This window comes from Maylandia zebra, linkage group LG15 (assembly GCF_041146795.1).
Source record: "Maylandia zebra isolate NMK-2024a linkage group LG15, Mzebra_GT3a, whole genome shotgun sequence".
NCBI classification, from domain to species: domain Eukaryota; kingdom Metazoa; phylum Chordata; class Actinopteri; order Cichliformes; family Cichlidae; genus Maylandia; species Maylandia zebra.
The window spans coordinates 6,440,365-6,460,712 of NC_135181.1; the positions used below are offsets into that span (position 1 = coordinate 6,440,365).

General features: G+C 41.0%; 1 protein-coding gene across 2 annotated transcripts; it reads left to right on the forward strand.

Moving 5' to 3' along the window:
• Window positions 1–621: 621 nt before the first annotated feature.
• Window positions 622–19,160, forward strand: tmem200a (transmembrane protein 200A). 2 transcript variants are annotated; one of them, XM_004542047.5, is made up of 5 exons: window positions 622–1,396; window positions 13,135–13,272; window positions 13,498–13,715; window positions 13,793–13,956; window positions 14,556–19,159. In XM_004542047.5, the coding sequence occupies exons 2-5, from the start codon at window positions 13,142–13,144 to the stop codon at window positions 15,678–15,680; spliced, it is 1,638 nt and encodes a 545-aa protein (XP_004542104.3). In that variant the 5' UTR covers window positions 622–1,396; window positions 13,135–13,141; the 3' UTR covers window positions 15,681–19,159. The 2 variants fall into 2 exon arrangements, with proteins under 2 accessions (XP_004542104.3, XP_076729870.1); XM_076873755.1 differs by lacking the exon at window positions 622–1,396 and adding an exon at window positions 9,530–9,602 and having other exon boundaries at window positions 14,556–19,160.
• The last annotated feature ends 1,188 nt before the right edge of the window (window positions 19,161–20,348 follow it).

Sequence of the window (20,348 nt, forward strand, 5' to 3'; positions counted from 1 at the left end):
GTTTATTGTTAGATATCTGCCCAAATGCCTTAAATTCTCTTCTTCAGCTCCACCCAGCTGCTATACTTCCCTGAAACTCTTCCAGCTTGTAAACACAGGAAATGACACACATGCCAACATCTGTAACGTTTTTGCTGCTCGCTCTCTCTCTCTCTCTCTCTCGCTCCGTGTGTGTGTGTGTGTAGAAAGAAAAGCTGAGAAGTTTACAAAGACACAGCGCCGAGAGCTGCATCTGAACATCTGATGTCTATTTACATGAAAACCCGGAGAATTAAACGTGCCAGTGCCGCAGTTAGACATAAAAGCATGCTTACTCTTCCTCGGCCTTTTATGGTTACCCAGTTTTTAGACTCCTGCTGCTTACTGCGCCCACAAAGATCTGTAAAACTACTGCAAGCGGATCCATGTTTGTCTTTGCTTAGAAAGCAATGACATGTCCATATGTTTCCCCTCAGAAATCAGTCTCGCTTCTTGTCTTCTGCGCCCTACACATGCAAGAAAGTGCCCCGCGTGGAAGCCTGCCTGCTTTCCTTTCGTAAACACGCACACGCCCGAAGCGCACACATGCATATAAAAGTGCTACAGCGCGCGTACAACACATTCACCCCCATCTACCTCTCTCTCTCCCTCCTCTTCCTCTCTCACTCGCTCACACATTCTCACAAGCCTATAGCGCTTTTAGAAGAAATGGTTGGAGCTGCCCCTTCTCTCTGCAAGTCAGCGGAATAAAACGCGCTCTACACTTTTCACCAATTTTCTTTACACGAAACTCCTTGCTTCTAAGACGTTTTTTTGGTTGTTTTTAAAAAAAATATATTTTCCTTCTCCCTCTTTACGCAAATTGAAGTTCTTTTTTTTCGAAAACAAGGATACCGGGAGTTTTACGCATTACATCGAGCCAGTCGAAGGACGGGTATCATATCAGCTTCCTTTGCTGTCTTTTCTCACAAATAAAACAGAGTTCTCCGCTGGGGAATTACAACCACTTCGTTTAGGACTTTAAATAGGCAGAAAGGATTTTCCTTCAGTCGTAATTAGCGTGCCTCGCCACCCTCCTTGTCTCGAGCGCGCGTACTCTCCATATGGCGTAAAACGTGCCTCGCGCAGGATAAAGTCATCAGAACTGGCACTTTGTAATATTTCAGTCTCACTTGGCGAACCACAGAAGCCTAACGACCATCGTCGTCTCCGTTAATAAGGAGCTTGGATGTCAGCAAATAGTACTGCCGCTTGGGAGTGGAACCGTCTCCTGTCATCTTCATTTTCTCCAGCATGGCATCTCACTGGAAGTAGCCTTCAAAGTGGAAGATGGCTTTTTACTGTCCCTAGGTTATAGCCTAATCCCTCCGCATGCCTAATGGCACACTGACGGTGAAAACTCGGCTTTTGTAAAAAGGTAAGAGCTTAGTTGTGGTTTAAACTCTTCAAGGGGAGACGTATTCAAGCAGATTTAAGCTGACAGTTTTACAGTCTCCCTTTTATTTACATGCATATTTTACAACGCTCAGTGTTAATATTTGAAGAATAAAAAGGTTTAACATCAGCCACAAGCCACCTGAAAGACTGATGAGTGGGGATACGTGTCATCTTACTATTATCATTTTTATGAGCTGTGCTAATCTTTGTGTGGTTTGTTTATTTGCTGTTTTATCTTGGAGGGAATCCTCTGATCATTTTACTGTGCCAAGGCTGAGATGATCCTTTGTTTAGGCCAGCCTGCTGTCTCTTGATTATCATTGGCCAACTGGTAGCCAAGAAAACGTGATGGCATGCATGTAAGCCTCCAAAGATGGATTAAAGATTATTAAAGGTCAAACAATTTTAGTGAGCCTATTGTCAGAAACCTTCAAGCAATATTAGGAGCACACAAAGATGTAACAGTAATATATGACTTTTAATGTCTTTACAAACATTTATGCAATAAACTAGCTCAGTGCTGCACAGTGCATGTGCACCAGAGGCTTCTTGTTTCCACATCACACTTGAGTAGGTGGAATACAGACCACGACTGGCTTCTAGTTATGATTTTACAGAGTCGTCTCATCTATACGCACGTTAAACTCGACTTTGAGGTGAACATAGAGAAATGTGATGATTGCCTTTTCATGGGCACATTTCTAAAGATTCAAAAGAAGAAGAATGTGGAGCACTTTAACAGGAGGTGCACCGTCACTGGTTTTATCGTGCAGCGTGAATGAAATGATTTTGAATTAAGAGTCAGCCTCACCTTGAGGGCCGTTTGAAGAACTAGGGTAACTCACTCAGCCAAATGGCTCATAATAAGACAAATTTAGCTGCCAAACACTTTGCAGAGAACTGGATCTGGGTTTAATTTGGGAATAATTAGGAAGTCGAGTGATGTGTTGGTTAATCCTCCGTCACAGATATCGTGCTAACCGGATAATCCTGTTTAAATACCCCCTTTGGTAGGTCAGCAGTTCCTTCAGTTTTTTCACTCCAAAGACCTCCTTGATGAAATAATAAGATCTTTTTGTGTGTGTGGAGAAGAACAAATTCTGGTTTGGGGTTGGAAAAAAATGTTAGTAATCAAATTAAGGAAAGCAACATCACAAATGAATTATTTCATGTTTCAGTCCAGTTTGTCCACCACTGCTGCAGGGCTGCTGGGGCCAGCTCGCGTCCCAGGATGAGTGTGGGTGACTGACTGACACTCAGAGCTGTGAGGAAGACAGAATGAGTCATTTTAATGGAATCAACAGGGGGCTCACTCCAGTTCATAAACACACAAACATGCACGCTCTTACGCCTGGCATAAGCATCTGATGATTCAATGCAAAACTTAATTCAATTAAGTAGAGAATTTATCACAGGAGGCAATGACACTGAGTCAGCGTGAAGGATATGTGCAAAAAAAGAGTTTAAAAAAATAAAAGGAGTATGTATCATCAAAATAACGAGGGGAAAAAACAAGATGGTGAAGGGGGTGGATGATTTGACACTCCAGCACTCGCTTCAGAAAATGCACTGCCAAAAGGTCAGCGGGAAAACATAAAGGGACATATTCTCCAGACAGATGACTCACCCCCTGACCATGAGTCTGTAGGAGTGTGGCACTACACAAACACTCGTTTCTATCTGTTTTCCTCTTTTTTTCTCTTCTTCTTTTACTTCTGATAGTCTTATCTGTTCCCTTAAGAGCGCCAAGGAAACAGACATAAATCACAGCGGTCCTTTACATTGGAAAGCAGCAGCGCCAGATGCGATAAGGTTAATACGATTCAACAGGGTCTGCACAAAGTCACCTCTGGCTGATTAGACCTCTGCGTGCACAGACTGACTTAACCCACACAGATCTCACTCCAGTGTGCTCTGTTGTACTTGTTAGGCTAGGAAACTTACATCATTTAATTTTTACTACCTTTAGGAGCTTGGTGACTCCCAACCAGGCTTGTTCACTTTAAATTTTCAGCAGTACAATGTTATATTCATATTGATGAGAAGTGTAAGAGTTGCCAATTACTGCATAACGTATTCTCATCTACAACTCGTGCTGTATTTTTCTGCACTATATCCAATCGTTGTAGAAATGTTACAACAAGCAGAGTATGTGACGCTGAAGTGGTTAAAAAAATGATCATGTCGCCAGTTTTTTTCCTTTTCTCACATAATGCTGATCTTGTCAGGGTTCATGTCGTTGTCACTGCTCTTGTTACTTACACCTACTAATTGGCCAAAGTGCCATGTAGCGGGTTCTGAGTTGGACAGCATGAGCTTTTCAAGGTAGGTGAAAAGCAGCAGACAAAAACAAATATTTTGTAGGACGTGCACCAGCACAATTTTTTTTAGATCTGCAGCTGATCAAGCAGATGTGGGGTGTGTTTCTGGAGCTGAGTGTGACCTCTGAACTTTCTGGAAAGGCAACTAGAGAACATGTCAGGAGTGAACAAAGTGGATTACTGAAACATCTGGCTGCATGAAAGAGATTTGTTCCCGTTGTGTATGCAGGGCACAGCATGCATAATCCATGTGTCTTCACTTTCACAGTCACTAAATGCCTGGAGAAGCAGAGAAGTCATCTGTAAGAGATCACACTAGCTAGTCCATATTACACTTGTACAGTGTTCTATAAAATACTACTATGTGCTCCTACCATAGCTAGCATAAAAGGTGGATGTAGTGACTGTGACATCACCCTCAACATGAGTTTCTGAAGCCACATTTTGAAACCTCGACATGAGTGTTTTGGTTTTGTTGCTATCGTGGTTGCAAACAATAGGATGTGATGAAGGGGGCAGGTCTGACTGTGAAGCCACACGCTTATTTAGCCAATATGACTTGTGATTGCCAATTCCGTAGCCATTGTAGGTATAGCACAGATAATTCAGTTTTTTTGAAACATGGTATCATCAAGATTTACAAACTGGATGCATTTTTTATTCAAAATAAACATAAGACATTCTCCCACTTAAATAGAACCAGAAATCTTTTTTGCAACCACATCTATCGCCATTTGGCGGCCTTCAGACACAATGCAAGCTCTTACAATTACAGTCAGTCAGTGTTTTGACTGCCAATGTGTTTTTGGAGCCAAATATTATCTTATATGAATGTGAAGGTGACATTTATACTAGGCAGCTTGATAAGTAAACACCATTCAGAAAATATAAGAGTGCAACACACAGACAGACACACATATCAACTATTTAGTGCAAAATTCCACTCACCAAGTGATGCGTGCAAATTTCTGGGATGGTCTGTACTGCACAGCAAGCCATAATGTTTTGACAGACAATCCATTAAAAATGCTCCAACAGGCTTAAAGAGCATGCGCGCGCACACACACATACACTGAAGAGGTGCAGTTTAATGACTGGCAGTAGTGGACGAAGCCTAGCAGAAACTAACTGGCTCCAGAGCCCGTGCCGGGACACCTATCAGTCAAGGCAGCCATGAACCTATGTCAATTATCCAGGTGACAAAAACAAAACTTCCCCTCAGTCAGAGTTGTTATGAGTTATGAGGAGGGAATTCATATTTTGCACCCGGCTGTAAATGTGCTTTGTAGATCTATAATTTTGGACATTGAGAGTCTGTGGAGCCAACCTCAAGTGGAAAATTTGTTATAGTTGTGCATCGTTCTTCCACCTCCCGAGGCACCTGTTTGTTAAATTAATAAATTGTGTAAACTGCTAATATGTCGTGTTTCTTCAGACTTAAATCATCCAATCAAATAAATGGCACCAAACAAGAGTTAATAGCAGAACAATCTGTTTGGCTTTGGCACAGAAAATTTGGCACATATTTAATGGGTGCAACCCCTATACTCAACTCTGCTCATGCATTTTATACTGTTTGTATAAGATTTATCGCCAAGAAACATTGTTACAGCATTGTTACATCAACCAAACGCAACATTTCCTTACTTTTTTGCTAAGTTTATACCCATCTTCATCCAGTCCAAGACGTTTTGGCTTCTATTTAGTGAGTGATCCTTATTGTGTTTTATTAAACTGTTGCTTAGCGCTAATCGGCTGATATCTGTGTTATATACAGTTTATGATAACAGCCTATTGACTCTGCTCGAGAGCAGAGGAGGATCTAACTTGAATGGGCAGAGCTACGAGAGAAGCAAATAAATTGGCAAGCAGTAAATTCATTCTTATCAAATTAAGTCAGTCTTTTTCACTCTTTCATGAATTACATTATTGTCACCATTAGCGTAGGTGTACAATGAATCTGAAGTGCTTTATTTTGACATGGGAATAAATTAAAAAAAACACAAAAAAAGCTTGATGGTATAATTGTTTAAGCTTTTTAAGCTAAAAGGACAGAACACAAAGATCTGATTTTGTTCACTTTTTTTGTTCTTAACTCCTGCAAGTTAATTTCCATCACGACTGGCTCGAGAGCATTAAGTGAACTACATTTTAATATTCTGAATACTAGCAAAACTATTAAAAAGTCATAATTATATTCACTGAATTAAAATAAAACCACGCTATTAAGTCGTGCTGGTGTGTTGTTTCCATGTTAGACTCTCAGCTCCATGCGATTATGGCAGATGACCTTAACTTCAGCAGCAGGGGGGGGGGGCTTTGTCTGTCTCTGCATTTTCATGGCCTCAGTTAACCTCAGCAGAGAACTTTACGGCATAAACAAAAACAAATGACCCACTATAATTGTAACAGGAGACATGCAACATTGGATGCCAGATTTTCCCTCCCTAGCAAGCTCCATTTTTATCCTCCTGCTCATTCCTCTCTCGTTACATCTCTCCTTGCCTCTTTCCTTCGTACTCCATCTGTGTCCATATTCAAGTTCTTTCTCCATGACATGTCAGCGCACACTTCACTGCAGTGAGTCATTTGAAACAAACTTTCCTCAGCATGCTCAGAGTACAAAAAATAAAAAGTCTCTGGAGTTTGTTAAATGTAGATCAAAGTGTCTCCTGTAGTCGCTTACTCCCTGTCTCCTTCCTCTGGCTGTGTCTCCTTCCAGTCTCACATCTTTACTCTCCCTTCAGCTTCTCAGTTTCTCCTTCTATCCCACCTGTCATGTTCTCGTTCCTCTTCCACGCTGCATCATTTCCTCTCTAATGTGAGGATTTAGAGAAAGCTGGGTTGTAGAGCCTTAGTACAAATCGCATAAACAAGATGTAACTGAAACCCTGAAGGTAGCTGTGAAAAAAAAAAAGAAATATAGGTCTCCGGTGTGTCCCTTTCAGATTTAAAAGTCTCCAGCATCCTTTCCTTCCCTCCCCCTCTTAATCAAACCTCTTTCACGCAGAGGTAGAGGTGGAAACAACTTAAAGGTCAACAAGTCAAAACTGGCTTAAAATAATGCATGGGGAATGCCCCTGTGTTGATAGTACGCATGCTAATGATGCACCTGTCATCCCAGTGCACACAGCTGGCAGTTGCTATGGAAACGTGTCACCTAGCAGCAGCATATAGTTGCTATAGGGACAATATATCACGTGGCGTCACCTATAGATTAGCTGTTATCGACATTATCACGCTACAAAAAAAGGAGGTGTTACAATGTGCCGAGGGAACTCTCTGCCCTGAGAGATGTGATGCATCTATTTAAAACGTCTCCAAATGCTTAAATAACTTCACAGAGAATGAGATCGCTTCCTGAAAGGGTGGGGCAAATTGCTTTAATATGTTTTCGTGCCTTACCGAAAGCACGCAAAGATAAACCTGCTGCAGCAATTTAGCAATTACTAAGGTGATCACACGAGGCCTGATTTATTATTAATTTTAGACCGATTTAGAGAACTGCCCAGCAAGGCAGCGGACTGGAAAAGAAGCAGCAGGTTTTTGCACAAGTTTTGTGTGTTTCATCACTGTTTAAGCAACAAGATCACAGTAAGTCTTTAAAATAGAAGAAGAAGGAGGACATGAACTGAATGCATGTGGCGAGCTCGATTACTGAATGCTAACTTTCATCTCTTTTGGTCACTGCACATGGAAAGCCTTTATGTGTCAGAGCCTGAGTGCATTCTCATTAGGCTGCTGGTGTTATCTGTGTGACAGCACTTCTTCTTTTCTGCTCCACTTGTTTTTTTTTGTTGATGTTGTTTTTTTTTTTTTTACTCCAGTCTTGTTAAAACTATGGATGCACTCAGCTTGTTTTCTTTTGCGGTCTTTTCACGGCTGTCAGGAAAAGCATTTTTACCCTCCTCTTGTTTTCGTCAGGCTTTTTTTTTTAATGCTCTTTCGATCACTCATCACCCCCACTTTGTCCCAGAACAGTTGTTCCCTTTTTTTGTCCCTCTGTGGTGAAAGCATGACTCAGTGTTGCACCTTACATGAACTGATGTAAATAAATATACTCCATCCTCATTCTTTTTCTGTTCTTGCATTCCTTTTGTCATCTATCCTCTACTTTCTACTCCTAACTCCAACTCTCGCTACCCTTCTTCTTTGCCACCGCCGTCCATCCTTTTTCCTCCTGGTTCGGTAAACCGAGGAAATCTCTCCCGTTGCTCTTGAAACATTTGTGTGGGTTCCTGTTTGACGCACACCGAGGAGCGAAGGGGAGAGAATCAGGGTGGGAGAGAGGCAGAGTGAGGGGGAGCACAGAAAACCTGAGAAAAGTGGCTGGTTGTGTTTGTCCTTGTGTGATTCACCATCTGTGGTGGAGAGCGCTCTCTTACAGCAGTTTTTTTTCAACCAATAAGATGATTGACATGAAAAATACATTAAAATGTGAGAAGGAGAAAAGAGGGTAGGAGGAGAGAACGTCTGGTCTTGTGTGTGATTCACAGTTACTTTGAATACTAAAAGCTTTGTCTGATTTTGAATATTAAATCTGACTTCATTGCTTTCAGATATGCAGAAGAAAAGAAAGGAAGGAAGGAAAGGAGGGAGGGAGGGATAGAGCAAAACAGGAAAGTGACCGAATAAAATTCAATTAAAATTAGATACAGATTAAAAATAGATCGACGAGGACAGAGGGTGGGAGGGAAGAGAGAGACAAACAAAGAGAGCGATAAGATGAGAAAGTAAGCTGGGGTGGAGAAAGAATGAAAGTAGGAGAAAGCAAACATTATTCAGGGTCACAACCAGAATGTATTAGCACACAGACAGCGGGTGAGAATGGAAGCGAGAGGGGGAGATTTACAGATTGTGCCTTCTTGGAAGAAAAAGGAAGACAGGATGGACACGTGGAAGCAAAAAAAAGAAAAGGGAAGGTCATTGGTGTATTATCATTCCCATGCTAAATCTGTGTGATCCTTTATATATACAGACATGTGCACATGCCCAAACCTGGGAACCAAATAACTTTGTAACACATGACTACACAGAACATGTGCCTATGGTACATAAAAGTAAGTAATACAGAAAGAATGACATCACATTTGTTCTAAGTCAGGCAATGGGTCATTAAAGTATTCTTTATATTCTTCTGAATATGCCTGTGATCATGAATTAATAAATACATAAGCGAGCATGTCTGATAGCACTCAGAAAGCAGAGAGAGAGGGCCATGCTAAAACTGACATTTCATGACATTTGTCTTATTATAATACGGTGACGTCAGCTGGAGCTGTTATTGGTCTATCGTCACACAAAATTGGAAAATTATATCTTGAAAACTGTGGACACTAGACTGCTGACAAACAGGCAAATGGAACTGATTGCATACTCCCTGCCTTTGGGGGTAGAAGTGTTTCAAGTGCACCGTTATTAGTACAATCTACTCAGTGCTTTATACGTTTACACTAGACATGTGGCCTCAAGTTATTTGCTGGTAAGCTTGTTTGTGAAATGAAAGTTTATATTACTAAAGCTACTTTTGACTGCTCCCTTGCTGCAAAGGGTCACCACAGCAGCTAGCTTCCTGAACCATCCCTTAAGGGGATTTGTGTGTGTCTAGCTGGAATTGAACAAAGAGCCATATGCCTGCCAATCAAATGTGTTAACCTCTACACCATAAGATAATCTACCGTAGCTTTAAATGATTGTGTTGCACAACGTTAAGATCATCATTCATCAGTATCACAGCTGTTGTTTCTCCTGTTTAAAGGTTCCAGAAAAAGAGAAAACCAAAATGCAGCTAACTGGGGGAAGGTCCAAAACCCAAAGTGAGGACTCAGCGATGTAAACGGAGTACATAAGAGTCAGGAAAAATAAGTATGTGATGCAGCATGTGAGAACCCAGCTAAGGTTCAAAGACAACAAAACAAAACAAGAAAAATAGATTTAACCATTTTTGTTTATTTTTTCCATGAATTGTTAACTGAAAAACTGTGTAGAAACTGTTCAAAAAAAACCTACAGTCTTATTCAATATTGGAGACAATGAACTTGTGAAATATTGGAATGTCCAGTTGCTGCCAAAATTCATCATTGTATGGCTGTTTTTGTGCTCAGGTGGGTTAACAGCACATACAAGTCAAATGTATTATTTTTAAAAAGCCCTGTTTGGGATTATCTTCTCATGGACCGTCGCATACTTCCAGCACAGCTGCTAGTTTTAGATCACTCAACTGGAGTACAACTTTGTTACGTTGTCGTGGAGAAGCGAGGAGTCAAACCTGTGTGGCCAAAGAAGCAAAAAGCAGGTTCTTTTTTTCTTTCTGTTTTAAGTGCCGACACATTATGGCATGAACAGTAACACAGGTTCTGGATGTTGTTCTTCAAACATCAGGATGTTACAGCAGAGCTCTGCATTAATAGCTTCACAAATTCACATCGCACAACCTTGTGGGAAAGGCGAGTATGCTCCTGATCCTGCTCTTGACCTTATGTGCTTCCTTCAGGCGTGGACTATCTGTCCTCTTCAAGTAAAAAGTGGTGAAAACTAGGGGTGCAACGATACACAAAATTCACGGCTCGGTTCGATACTTTGGTGTCACGGTTCAATATTTTTTCAATACAAAAAAATGTTCATGCCTTTTTAATTTGTCATTTATTAAAATTATAAATATATATTTTAACTCAAAAGTACAGTTTTTAAATTTAATGTAAACAACAAAATAATAAATCTATCTGATCGAGAAATCACTCATCTTTGGAAAAGAGAGTTTATTACAGAGAAAGGGCTCTTTCCAAAATAAAAGCTACACTATACGCTTCTTCTGGGGTATATTCTCAGCAGCATATTAAACATATCAGGTCCCCATAAGGAGAATCATGTGCTAACGGCTGTCTAAATGACTCGGGTAAAGTTTGTAGCATGTGTGCTTGTTGTTTTTGTCTTTGCACTAGGATGATGTCGGCGTAAATGTGCAGTCATATTCATTGTGTTCCCACTAGTGCTGTCAGCGTTAATCTCGTTAAAATGACATTAACCCCATAACGCGGCAAATTTCCGTTAACAAGTTACCGCGGATCGCCCCGTGCGTAGGGCTGGACGGCGTCAACACGTTAACAAGCTAACTGCGCTAACGCACTAGTTCCCACCAATTGAGCATTGCGTGGCAAATCCGACATACTGTTTTACTTTTGTCCATGACGTGCTTACCATCAGGGTCATGCTTCACATGAAAACCAAGATAGTTCCAAAGGCCACATCTGAATGAGGGTGGGGGAGGTTCAATTTGCCATGTTGCAACGAGCTTAGCTTCTGTCTTGCTAGCTTGCGCTGCGCTCAGTGGATCTGCGCTCGACAGAGCAGCCTAGGCGGAGTAGTCGAATGCAGATCCACTGAACACTCAACACAGCCTCTTGGCTGCTGCCTCAAAGCACACTGTGCGCTGTCTATCTTGCGTGCTGCACAATATCGTTTATTACTTAGTAAATACTGATATCTATGACTAGCTAGTTTATTGTGATGGTGCTTTGTTTTCTCTATTATTATGTTGCTCTTTGTTGTTTGCTGTCTCCTCTGTTTGTTTGTTTGTTTGTTTGTTTGTTTTTTCTCCATACAGGTGACCCAGGAGTTTTTTTTTTTTTTTGTCTCTCTTCCCCCCCCTTCTCACCGTCTCTTCTCCCCTTGGGTTTTCTTTCTTTCTCTCCCCCTCTCTCTCTCATTCATTCCCCCTGTCCTATTTATTAAAAAAAAAAAAAAAAAAAAAAAAAAAAAAAAAAATGACAAAGGATGAACTGAAGCTCTGCCATCACGTAATGTCGCATACTGCTGTTTCTGATGTCATTTAAAAAAAAAAAAAAAAAAAAAAAAAAAAAAAAAAAAAAAAAAAAAAAAAAGAACACTCAACACAAAATTTTGTATTGTTTGATACACATGCGTACCGAACCGAAAGCACTGTATCGAACGGTTCGATATCGATACGAGTATTGTTGCACCCCTAGTGAAAACGTTGGGTCTTGCAGGGAGACTTAATTATGAGCAGCAGCAGTGGGCCTCCATACTAAGCATGGGTCAGTTTGAAAGACAAGTTGATGCTTTTTTTTTCTCTGTGCAAGTTTGAGGATGTGAGTTCCTGAAAGCAGTCTGGAGGCGCTTGAGAGGGCAGGATGATACTCAGAACTTTGATCACACTTCACATAAACTGGGTGATTGACCTACTGATTACCTTTGGGGGCTGTAGTCTGATAGAAAACCCTATAAACATCACAAATAAAATTAGCAGGAGAAAACCAGCGGTTGTTCGCTGCTAATTTTTACAGGGCTCGCTCTGAACTGCTGAGCTGTTTTCACATTTTCATCTGAAATTTGCATTTAAATTCAGTACCAAGGTCACTCAGCAACAAATTCAGTCAATGTAATCCTCTTCATGCGCAACAGGACAATGCTAATGTTCATGTGAGGTCAGATTAACAGTCATTTAGACCCAAATGAGTGCTTTCAAAATAAACCTGTGTTTGTTTAAGCCCCCTTCCTTTAATAACAATAATAGATGTATGAGCAGCTGGTGAGCCCAGAGACCATGATTCATTCGAATGTTATGACAGAATTGAGGCGATGTATTTTATTAAAATCTATAACAGCTTTTAAAAAAAATGCAAATAACGACAGGAGAAAAAAACAATAAACATGCAAAAGCAATAAATACAGGATGTGAATCAGAATGAAACACACTACCCAAGACTCAAATCACAAGCCAAGTATGCTTTTGGGGTTTGTTTCCTTTACATCCTGCAAGCATCCTGCAGGCCTGAATGTACAGCTTCATGTGCATGCACACTTGCACACTTGTCCCCATGATCGTCCTGAAGACTGACAACAGGCAGCCGAACAAAACATGAGCAGAGCAGGCTGTTGTGCTGCTTGGTGTGCTTACATCTGTATCACTGCTAGGCTCTAAAGAGTATTTCTGGGACTTGGAAAGATGCTAAAACACGCTTTCGTCATGACACACTTTCCCCGTTAGCAAAAAAATAAATAAAACAGCTTTGAAAAAGTGCATGAGGTGACACATCAGCTTTAAATCACACAAACAGAGCTGTGATCTGCACAACTGTGGGAGACGGTGTGCTACTGACTATTACGTGTCTTACACATCATATATTAGGACTACCTGGGAGACTGTGACTATGCTGAAACACATGTGCATCTGTGTTTTGATACAGTTGTGTTTTTTCCTCACTGTGACTATACTGTGCATACCTATGCCAAATACATCTTTTTTTAGCAGCAGCATCTTGTAATTGTATGCACCAAGGCCCTAACAATCTCTTAGCAACAAACTGTAAACCAGTAATGTGGATGCTGATTAGGCAGTAGAATTTAAAAGTCATTAACTCCTAATTTGTGTCTGCAGGTGAAGAATGACTGCAGCGGCAGGTGTGCTAACAGGCTTGGCCAAGCTAAAGCGCCAGGACTCTGCTCGCTCTCAGCATCGGCCCGTACCACCGACATCGCCGGGCCTGGGACACGCCGCCCCCGAGGCCGCTCCTAGGTGATTGTCATGTGCATTCATTTTAACACAGTAGACAGAACTATAAATTAGCCTTTTAAATTGCTGCCTCTGCAGCAGGAAAGAGGATATTGTCACAAAAGCTAATGTGTGTTGGTGAAATTGCTTCTGCAGTCTCTGAAAATTTGCTGTATTTGTTACCCATTGCTGTTAAACTGTTACCTCCAAAAATCCGTTTGTGTTTTCTTGCCATCCTTTTTCATTTAGGAAGAGGAAGAGGCGCACCGATGTCGTAGTGGTGCGAGGTAGACTCCGTCTCTACTCTGCATCTGGGTTTTTCCTCCTTCTGGGACTAATCATCTTGGCCATAGGGATTGGCATGGCGACGCTAGGTTACTGGCCTCACAGTAAAGCCATACTCGCTGGAGGAGGAACTGGAGTCAAGACAGAAAAGGATGCAGCCAATGCGAGCCACAATGGGCAAGGTGAAGAAGGGTGACTAGAAACCTGCTGGCAAAAGTTTGTTCCTCTCATGGCTCATCTCGCTGTTTTGTGGTTTTAGGTACACCTTCCAAGGAGACTGAGAGCGCTCTGATGCGATTCCTAGAACAGCATCTTCACTCTGAGAGGATGAAGATGCTTGGGCCCTTCACCATGGGCATTGGGATTTTTATTTTCATCTGTGCTAATGCAATACTTCACGAAAACAGAGACAGGGAAACCAAGGTAAGGCTGAAATCATCGCTTCAGGATGCGCACAGTCGAAATACTCAAACACTGTATGGGAAACAAAGAAGTTGGAAGGTTTTTGTGGGTAATGCAACTTTAGTTTTTGCATAATCTGCTTCAAAAGTAGGTTCTTTAGCAATATTTCCATCAAATGTTTCTAAATTTAAAAGCCAGAACTTGTAGTTAATATTTCTTCCCTGTCACTGATTCTTGTTTCTGTCCCTCCTCCACTCTCTACAAAATAAAGGGCATGTACACTCTAGTCATCCATATTCATCATCTCCATAACATGCAGATCAGACTTCTCCCAGTCTCCTTCCACCTTTAGCTCTGCAATTTTCCCTCTGATTAAATTCACTCTGTTTCCATGCTCTCTTCTTCTCTCCTTTGATTCAATTATCCCTCTCCTTCTCCCTTCCCTTTACTGGTAATCCTTGTGAGAAACATGTCCCCCAAGGCCACACGGTGGCAACGTGCACAAATTTAAAACTACAGGGAGATAATGTGTTTTAATGAAACGCTTCAAATATTTTCAGGTAATCTAAAATAAATGCTGCTGCTTCTACTTCTGCTAATACGATTTTCATTTGCTGTAGATCATCCATATGAGAGACATGTACTCCACAGTCATCGATATCCACCGCCTCAGGCAGAAAGAGCAAAAGCAACACCAACACCGGAACAGCACCTGTGTGAGAGAAGTCGGAGATCTTCGAGTCTTCGGCTGCGATACTGCCGCACGGTTAGCCAGCAACTCTCTCCTAGCTTTCTCTCGTGCTGGAAGCATTGCCGGAGGAGGGAGAGGTTCTACAGAAGAGGAGGAGGTGTTGTTAGGGGATGAGGAGTATCACAGACGTAGAGAACAGGCTAAGATGGATTGTAACTTTGCAGGGCTATTGGCACCCCTCTATAAGGATCGCCCATTTTGTGGCCCCGGGGTCGGGCTGGTTCATTCGGATTCCATGCGTCACCAGTGGTCAGCGGATGGAGATGGAGAGAGGGGAGGACACCATGCACGCTCTATTGTCTCCTCCTCTATCTCTGCATTTACACTCCCTGTTATAAAACTCAACAACTGTGTTATTGATGAGCCGGAGATGGAGGCAATAACTGAAGAGGACAGAGGAGGAGAGAGAAGAGAAGGAGAGAGGTCGCAGCCTCTGACCTCTGTGGAGTCTCTGGTGGTTCCCGTGGCATCCGTTGCCAAGGCCTCCAAACCACCGGGCCTACACAGGAGTAACTCCGCCTCCTCCTCATCCCGCTGCTCCTCCTTATCCTCGTCCTCCCTCTCCCCTGCTCCCTCCTCTACCTCAGGCTGCTGGCTTTCCCCGGGAGCAGCAAAGAGTGACTTTGGCTCCAACTCCTCTCTGCACATGCTCAACAGCCATTCCAAATCTCTGGACTTGGAGCGCAGACCGAGTATGCTTAGCGTAAACCCAGAGCAGCGGAAGCACCCCAGCTGGCCCCGACTTGACCGCAGCAACAGCAGCCGTAGTAACAGCGGCAGTCGGGGCAGCACCAAAGGCTACAAGCGGCTGGAGGACAGAGAAGAACAAGGAGATCGGCTCTTGGAGGTGTCACAGTCTGTGGCAGAGAGGCGCGACTATAGTAAGCGCGAGAAGCTGCTAATGATATCCAGGTCGCATAATAACCTGAGCTTTGAGCATGATGAGTTTAATAGCAGCACACTGAAGAGAGGCAGCTCTGAGACTCGGTTCTGATCGCACTGAACTAGAGGTTGATGACAGTTCTGTCCTGTTCTGTAAATTGCCCTCCACACAGTATGAATGTACAGCTTGTGCTGGAGGAAACTGACAAGTTTAATGGCTACACCGTGCAGAGAGGAAACTCAAGCAGTTTCAAGAAAGCCTGTTTTTATGAGCAGCAGGTTGTAGAGTAATGGAACAACTTGCACTGTGAAAGAGTTCAGGTCTATTGTCAGTCAGACACAATGGGTCTACTGCATTAGGGTGACATTAGTTGATCTACGACAGTGATTCCTAATCCAGGGCACATCTGCGGTAGGTTAGCCAAGGAGTATATGAAAAGACTAGCTCAGCTGTTACCATTAAATAAAAGAATTAGTGGACCTGAGGAACTTTAGGCAGTGAAGGGAAAACTTCGAATAAGTAGAAATGTTTACAAAAGATAAAATGGTTAAAAGTGATTGAAAGTGGATAACTCGCTAAGTGAGTAGTAGCGAGTAGTAATAGTTGGAACTATTAGCCAACAGCATGCACAAAGAAATGATGTTATGAGCTAAACAGGATGGATAACAAGCTGAAATACTGTACAGTAGCTAGCTAAATTCATAAATGTTGTCAATTATTTTGCTGATGCTACTAAATTCTCATCTTTCAGTATTGATTAATCCAATGAAATATCAATACAAAAGTAGGCTGAAAGAATTTGAATTGTTACCTTAACATAAAAGTAAGATTGCTAGCCATATAAATAAATAGGGGAAATTGGTCAATTGTCTGTGAAAATACTGGATAAATGATTAAAATAGTCATCTAATAGTCCTGGACTAATCATTGAGAAATTTGAACATGAAGGGTTTAACCAAGGAAGAGTTTTTTCAGTCCAGAGGGGTGAACTACAATGTGAGATTAATGGGTTAGCAAGCGATGTTAAGATAAAAGTCAGAGTATTCTGTGTCATGACTTTTACCTGGATAAATCACCATGGTTACTTGTGCTAAATCACCATGGTTACTTATGCTGAACACAAAACTTATTTTGTTTTGTTAGGACAGCTAAGGCAAAGAAAGCCTGACTGGGTTGAACATCCTGTGTAGTATACTCCTCAGGACTGTTGGGATATGTAAGATGAAAAAGGTTGGATAAATGAAAAAAGCTCATTTGCATTAATGAGCTTGAAAGTCTATATTTGGTATGAGCACCATTATTCATCACACAGCCTGAACTCTTTTAGGCATGTTTTGTTATTATATCTTTAAATTGTGTTCAGGAATAGTTCTCCAGGCTCCTTTAGGGATATTCAAAGATCTTCTTTGGATGTTGGCTGCCTTTCATTGTGCTCTTTGTCAAGATGATCCCGCTCTGTTTCAATAATGTTGATGTCCGGGCTCTGGGGAGGCCAATCCATGACTGATAGTGTTTCACTGTGTATTTTTCCATCCATATATGCTTTAAGAGCACTGCATTGGCAGTGTGTTTGGGGTCATTGTCATGCTGAAAACTTAAGCTGTTGCCAATCAGATGCTTTCCCGAAGGCATTGCATGGTGGATCTAAATCGGATCATACTTTTCTGAATTCTTAAATCAATCAGTGTTGACGAGATCCCAACTCCACTGGCAGAAATGCAGCCCCAAACCAAAACAGACCCTCAATTGTGTACAGATGGCTGTAGACGTTCACTGTTCTGCATGCTGATGACAATTTGAAGCAGCACATTTTACATATGTCTTAACTACTCCATAAGACCTGTTACCATTGATTTGTCTTCCTCTTGTCCAGTTTCCAAGAATCCTTTAAGGATATACTGCACACCATGCTGAGATATGCCGAGTTTCTAGCTAATACTATTAATATTTCTGCACAAATACTATTTTATGCCTGTCAAACTGTGATATCTTTGACATTCCTCATAGACTAAAGGAATGGGAACAAATGATGCGTTTTTGTGACAGGGTGCTAGCGATACAATGTGAAATTGGTTCTTTGCTAAGTTGTTTGTTATGTATGGAAACAACACTGACTACTCCCTTGAGTTAGGTGCCTTTTTTATGCTTAAATTATTCATATGTCAGTGTTAAGCAGCTTAACTTACAACCAAGAAGTAATGGTCAGGTACAAGGACTGGACTAAAAAATAAAAAGCAGCCAATGTCCAAAGAAATGAGAATTGCTCATGACCACTTATTAATTACAAAAAAGTCCTCCTCAAGGGATTAATAATTTTTTTATATATTTTATATTCCCCTTGCTATAAGAGCTGTTTAACACCCAAATTTCTCATCCATGGGATAATAAAGGTTTATTCTAATAAAATACATCACATCAGTCTGCTTAATATCATATTCAGAAATCATTTCTGAAGTTTTACCATCACTGAGACAATATAACCAGCACTGCTACATAAGGTTTTTTACATATAAATTACCTGTTGCACAAAGGGTCCCATAAGACGAAGGAAGTTACTACAATGCCAGTGGGCTCTGCAACAGAGATATAAATCAAATAAAGATAGTAGCCAGGGAAATACAACAAAGAAGTCATGATGTCCTGCAGTATTACAGTCCATCTCTAAACTAGAAATAAAAACCTCAGTCTATGGCTCTGCTACAGGCATTTCAAGGTTATTTTTACAAAATTAATGTAATGGATATCATTCAGGATATTCAGTCATACAGTTATCTTTCTGTGTACTATCATAAAACTGAGTGTATGAGAAAACCATGGTTCATCTGGTGCATCAGCCACAGTATTTTTTTCAGTCAAAACAGAAGGTATACTTATAACAACCATTAGTTATTTCTGATCAACAATCAAAAATAAGTTAATGTTTGTCTATATCTAAAAATCTCTAATTAGGATAACAGAGACAATTTGACTCTTTCTGTATCTGATTTATTATTGAATAAATGTTTGAACCTGTATAAAAAATAGTTCTCGGTATTAGAACAATTGAACCCACATTTATTTATCTTGTGCTGTCTTTATAAAACCAGAGATCTGTATCATTCAAGTGTTGTTTCCTTTTATTTGATCACATTTTTATGATGGTTTGTTTTGAGGAATTCCTGTTCTTGGATATCTAATTGAGTTTACATGAATTTGCATTCATATTGTTCAATGGTTTTGGTTTGTTAGTGACCTCTGATCCTTCTGAACACTTGTGTAAATCTCTTTAGGAAACTTGTAATGTGTGTAATGAGTAACACACCTTATTTTGAGATCTAACATGATGTACCCTCCCACTCAGTGCCACATACTGTATGAGTGTTAAAGAGGAACCCCTTTTAAAAGTGCAGAAATCTTTTCAGAGAGCTTTAATGGTCCCCCACAGTCTATGGGTCAATGTCGAATTTTAGCTTCACTAAATAAACTGTATTTTTACTGATATCTGTTTTGTCCTATTGGATGTGTTTAAAGCAATTCCAATTATGCATGGATTTACACATAATAGCTCTTCTGTCGCCTTTTTCATGGATTGTGGGAGGCAAAAACGTCGCTTAGGCCAGCACACAAACACACGTGCACACACACCGTGCACCAACATACCATCTGACCCCCCCCCCCTCACTTAAGCTGTCCAAATATACCTCTAATTTCCATTCTCTGCCTCTTTCACTCACTCCTTCTCCTTCGCTGCATGCAAAATAACAAACAAAGGTCTGGATGAGTCATCACCAATTATCAGTCTGTGGCTCTGTGGGATAACACACACAAACTTGCGCAACACCCTCGCAAGGACCAAGGACTATTTACATCAGAGCATGCAAACATATTTTTTCTAAAATGCATCAAGCAAAGCACGCAGACACATGAGCACACGCAAATGTGCATTTACAATGGAATTCAAAAGCAGAAGGATGATGACGATGTCATTTTAGCCCAAATACGTCAAAAAGTCAACTAAAGCTAAATCTAAGCTAAGCATCTTGTTGTGGGTTCGCTGTCTGTACCAAAATCTGATCAGATGGACTCAAGAAACCATTTGTCGGTACAACTTACTACATTCTAATAATGTCATTTGAGCTCATTTTAAACTGAACCTGAACAAAGTTCAGGTTATTGTGCATGCTTAGCATTTAAATAACATTCATCAATTATGTTTAATAAATGCCTCAGCTGTTTATTCACAACTAGTAGCTTGCAATTTCAGTCAATAATACCCTTCTTTCTCCTTTCATTTTAGCGAACGTTTCATTATAGCTTATGTTTTTGGTAGCAGATGCCTGTGTCAGCCTGTTTGTAAACACAATACCTCGAAAGGTTTAGAATTAATTCTAATAAAACTTGTAGGGGTGTAGAGTGGGGTCATGTTAACAATCCATTAAAATTTGACTCATATCCACCGAGGTCTTCAAGGTCAACGTAATAGTTTATCGGTCAAAAATAGACAAAAAGCCTTATAATGTATACTTTTATTAATCCCCTTAGGGAAATGAGTCCTCTGCATTTAACCCATTTACTCAGTGAAGCAGTGGGCTGCCACCAATCCAGCACCCGGGGAGCAGTATGTTGGGACAGTACCTTGCTCGGGGGTACCTCAGGGTAGCCGTTCAGTGGATTCGAACCCCTGGCCTTCCGATCATGGGGCGACCACTATATTAACTTTTTGCTGTACTATCAGTATTGACATTTATAACTAAAACTTAAACATAGTTTGTCACCCTGAGGGCACTTTGCAATTTCCCT

Bases quoted from the DNA above. Each gene is read 5' to 3' on its own strand.
- tmem200a (XM_004542047.5), top strand. From the start codon at position 13,142: ATGACTGCAGCGGCAGGTGTGCTAACAGGCTTGGCCAAGCTAAAGCGC. The intron at 13,716-13,792 runs GTGAAGAAGGGT...TTGTGGTTTTAG, and splicing joins TGCGAGCCACAATGGGCAAG to GTACACCTTCCAAGGAGACT. The intron at 13,957-14,555 runs GTAAGGCTGAAA...CATTTGCTGTAG, and splicing joins ACAGAGACAGGGAAACCAAG to ATCATCCATATGAGAGACAT.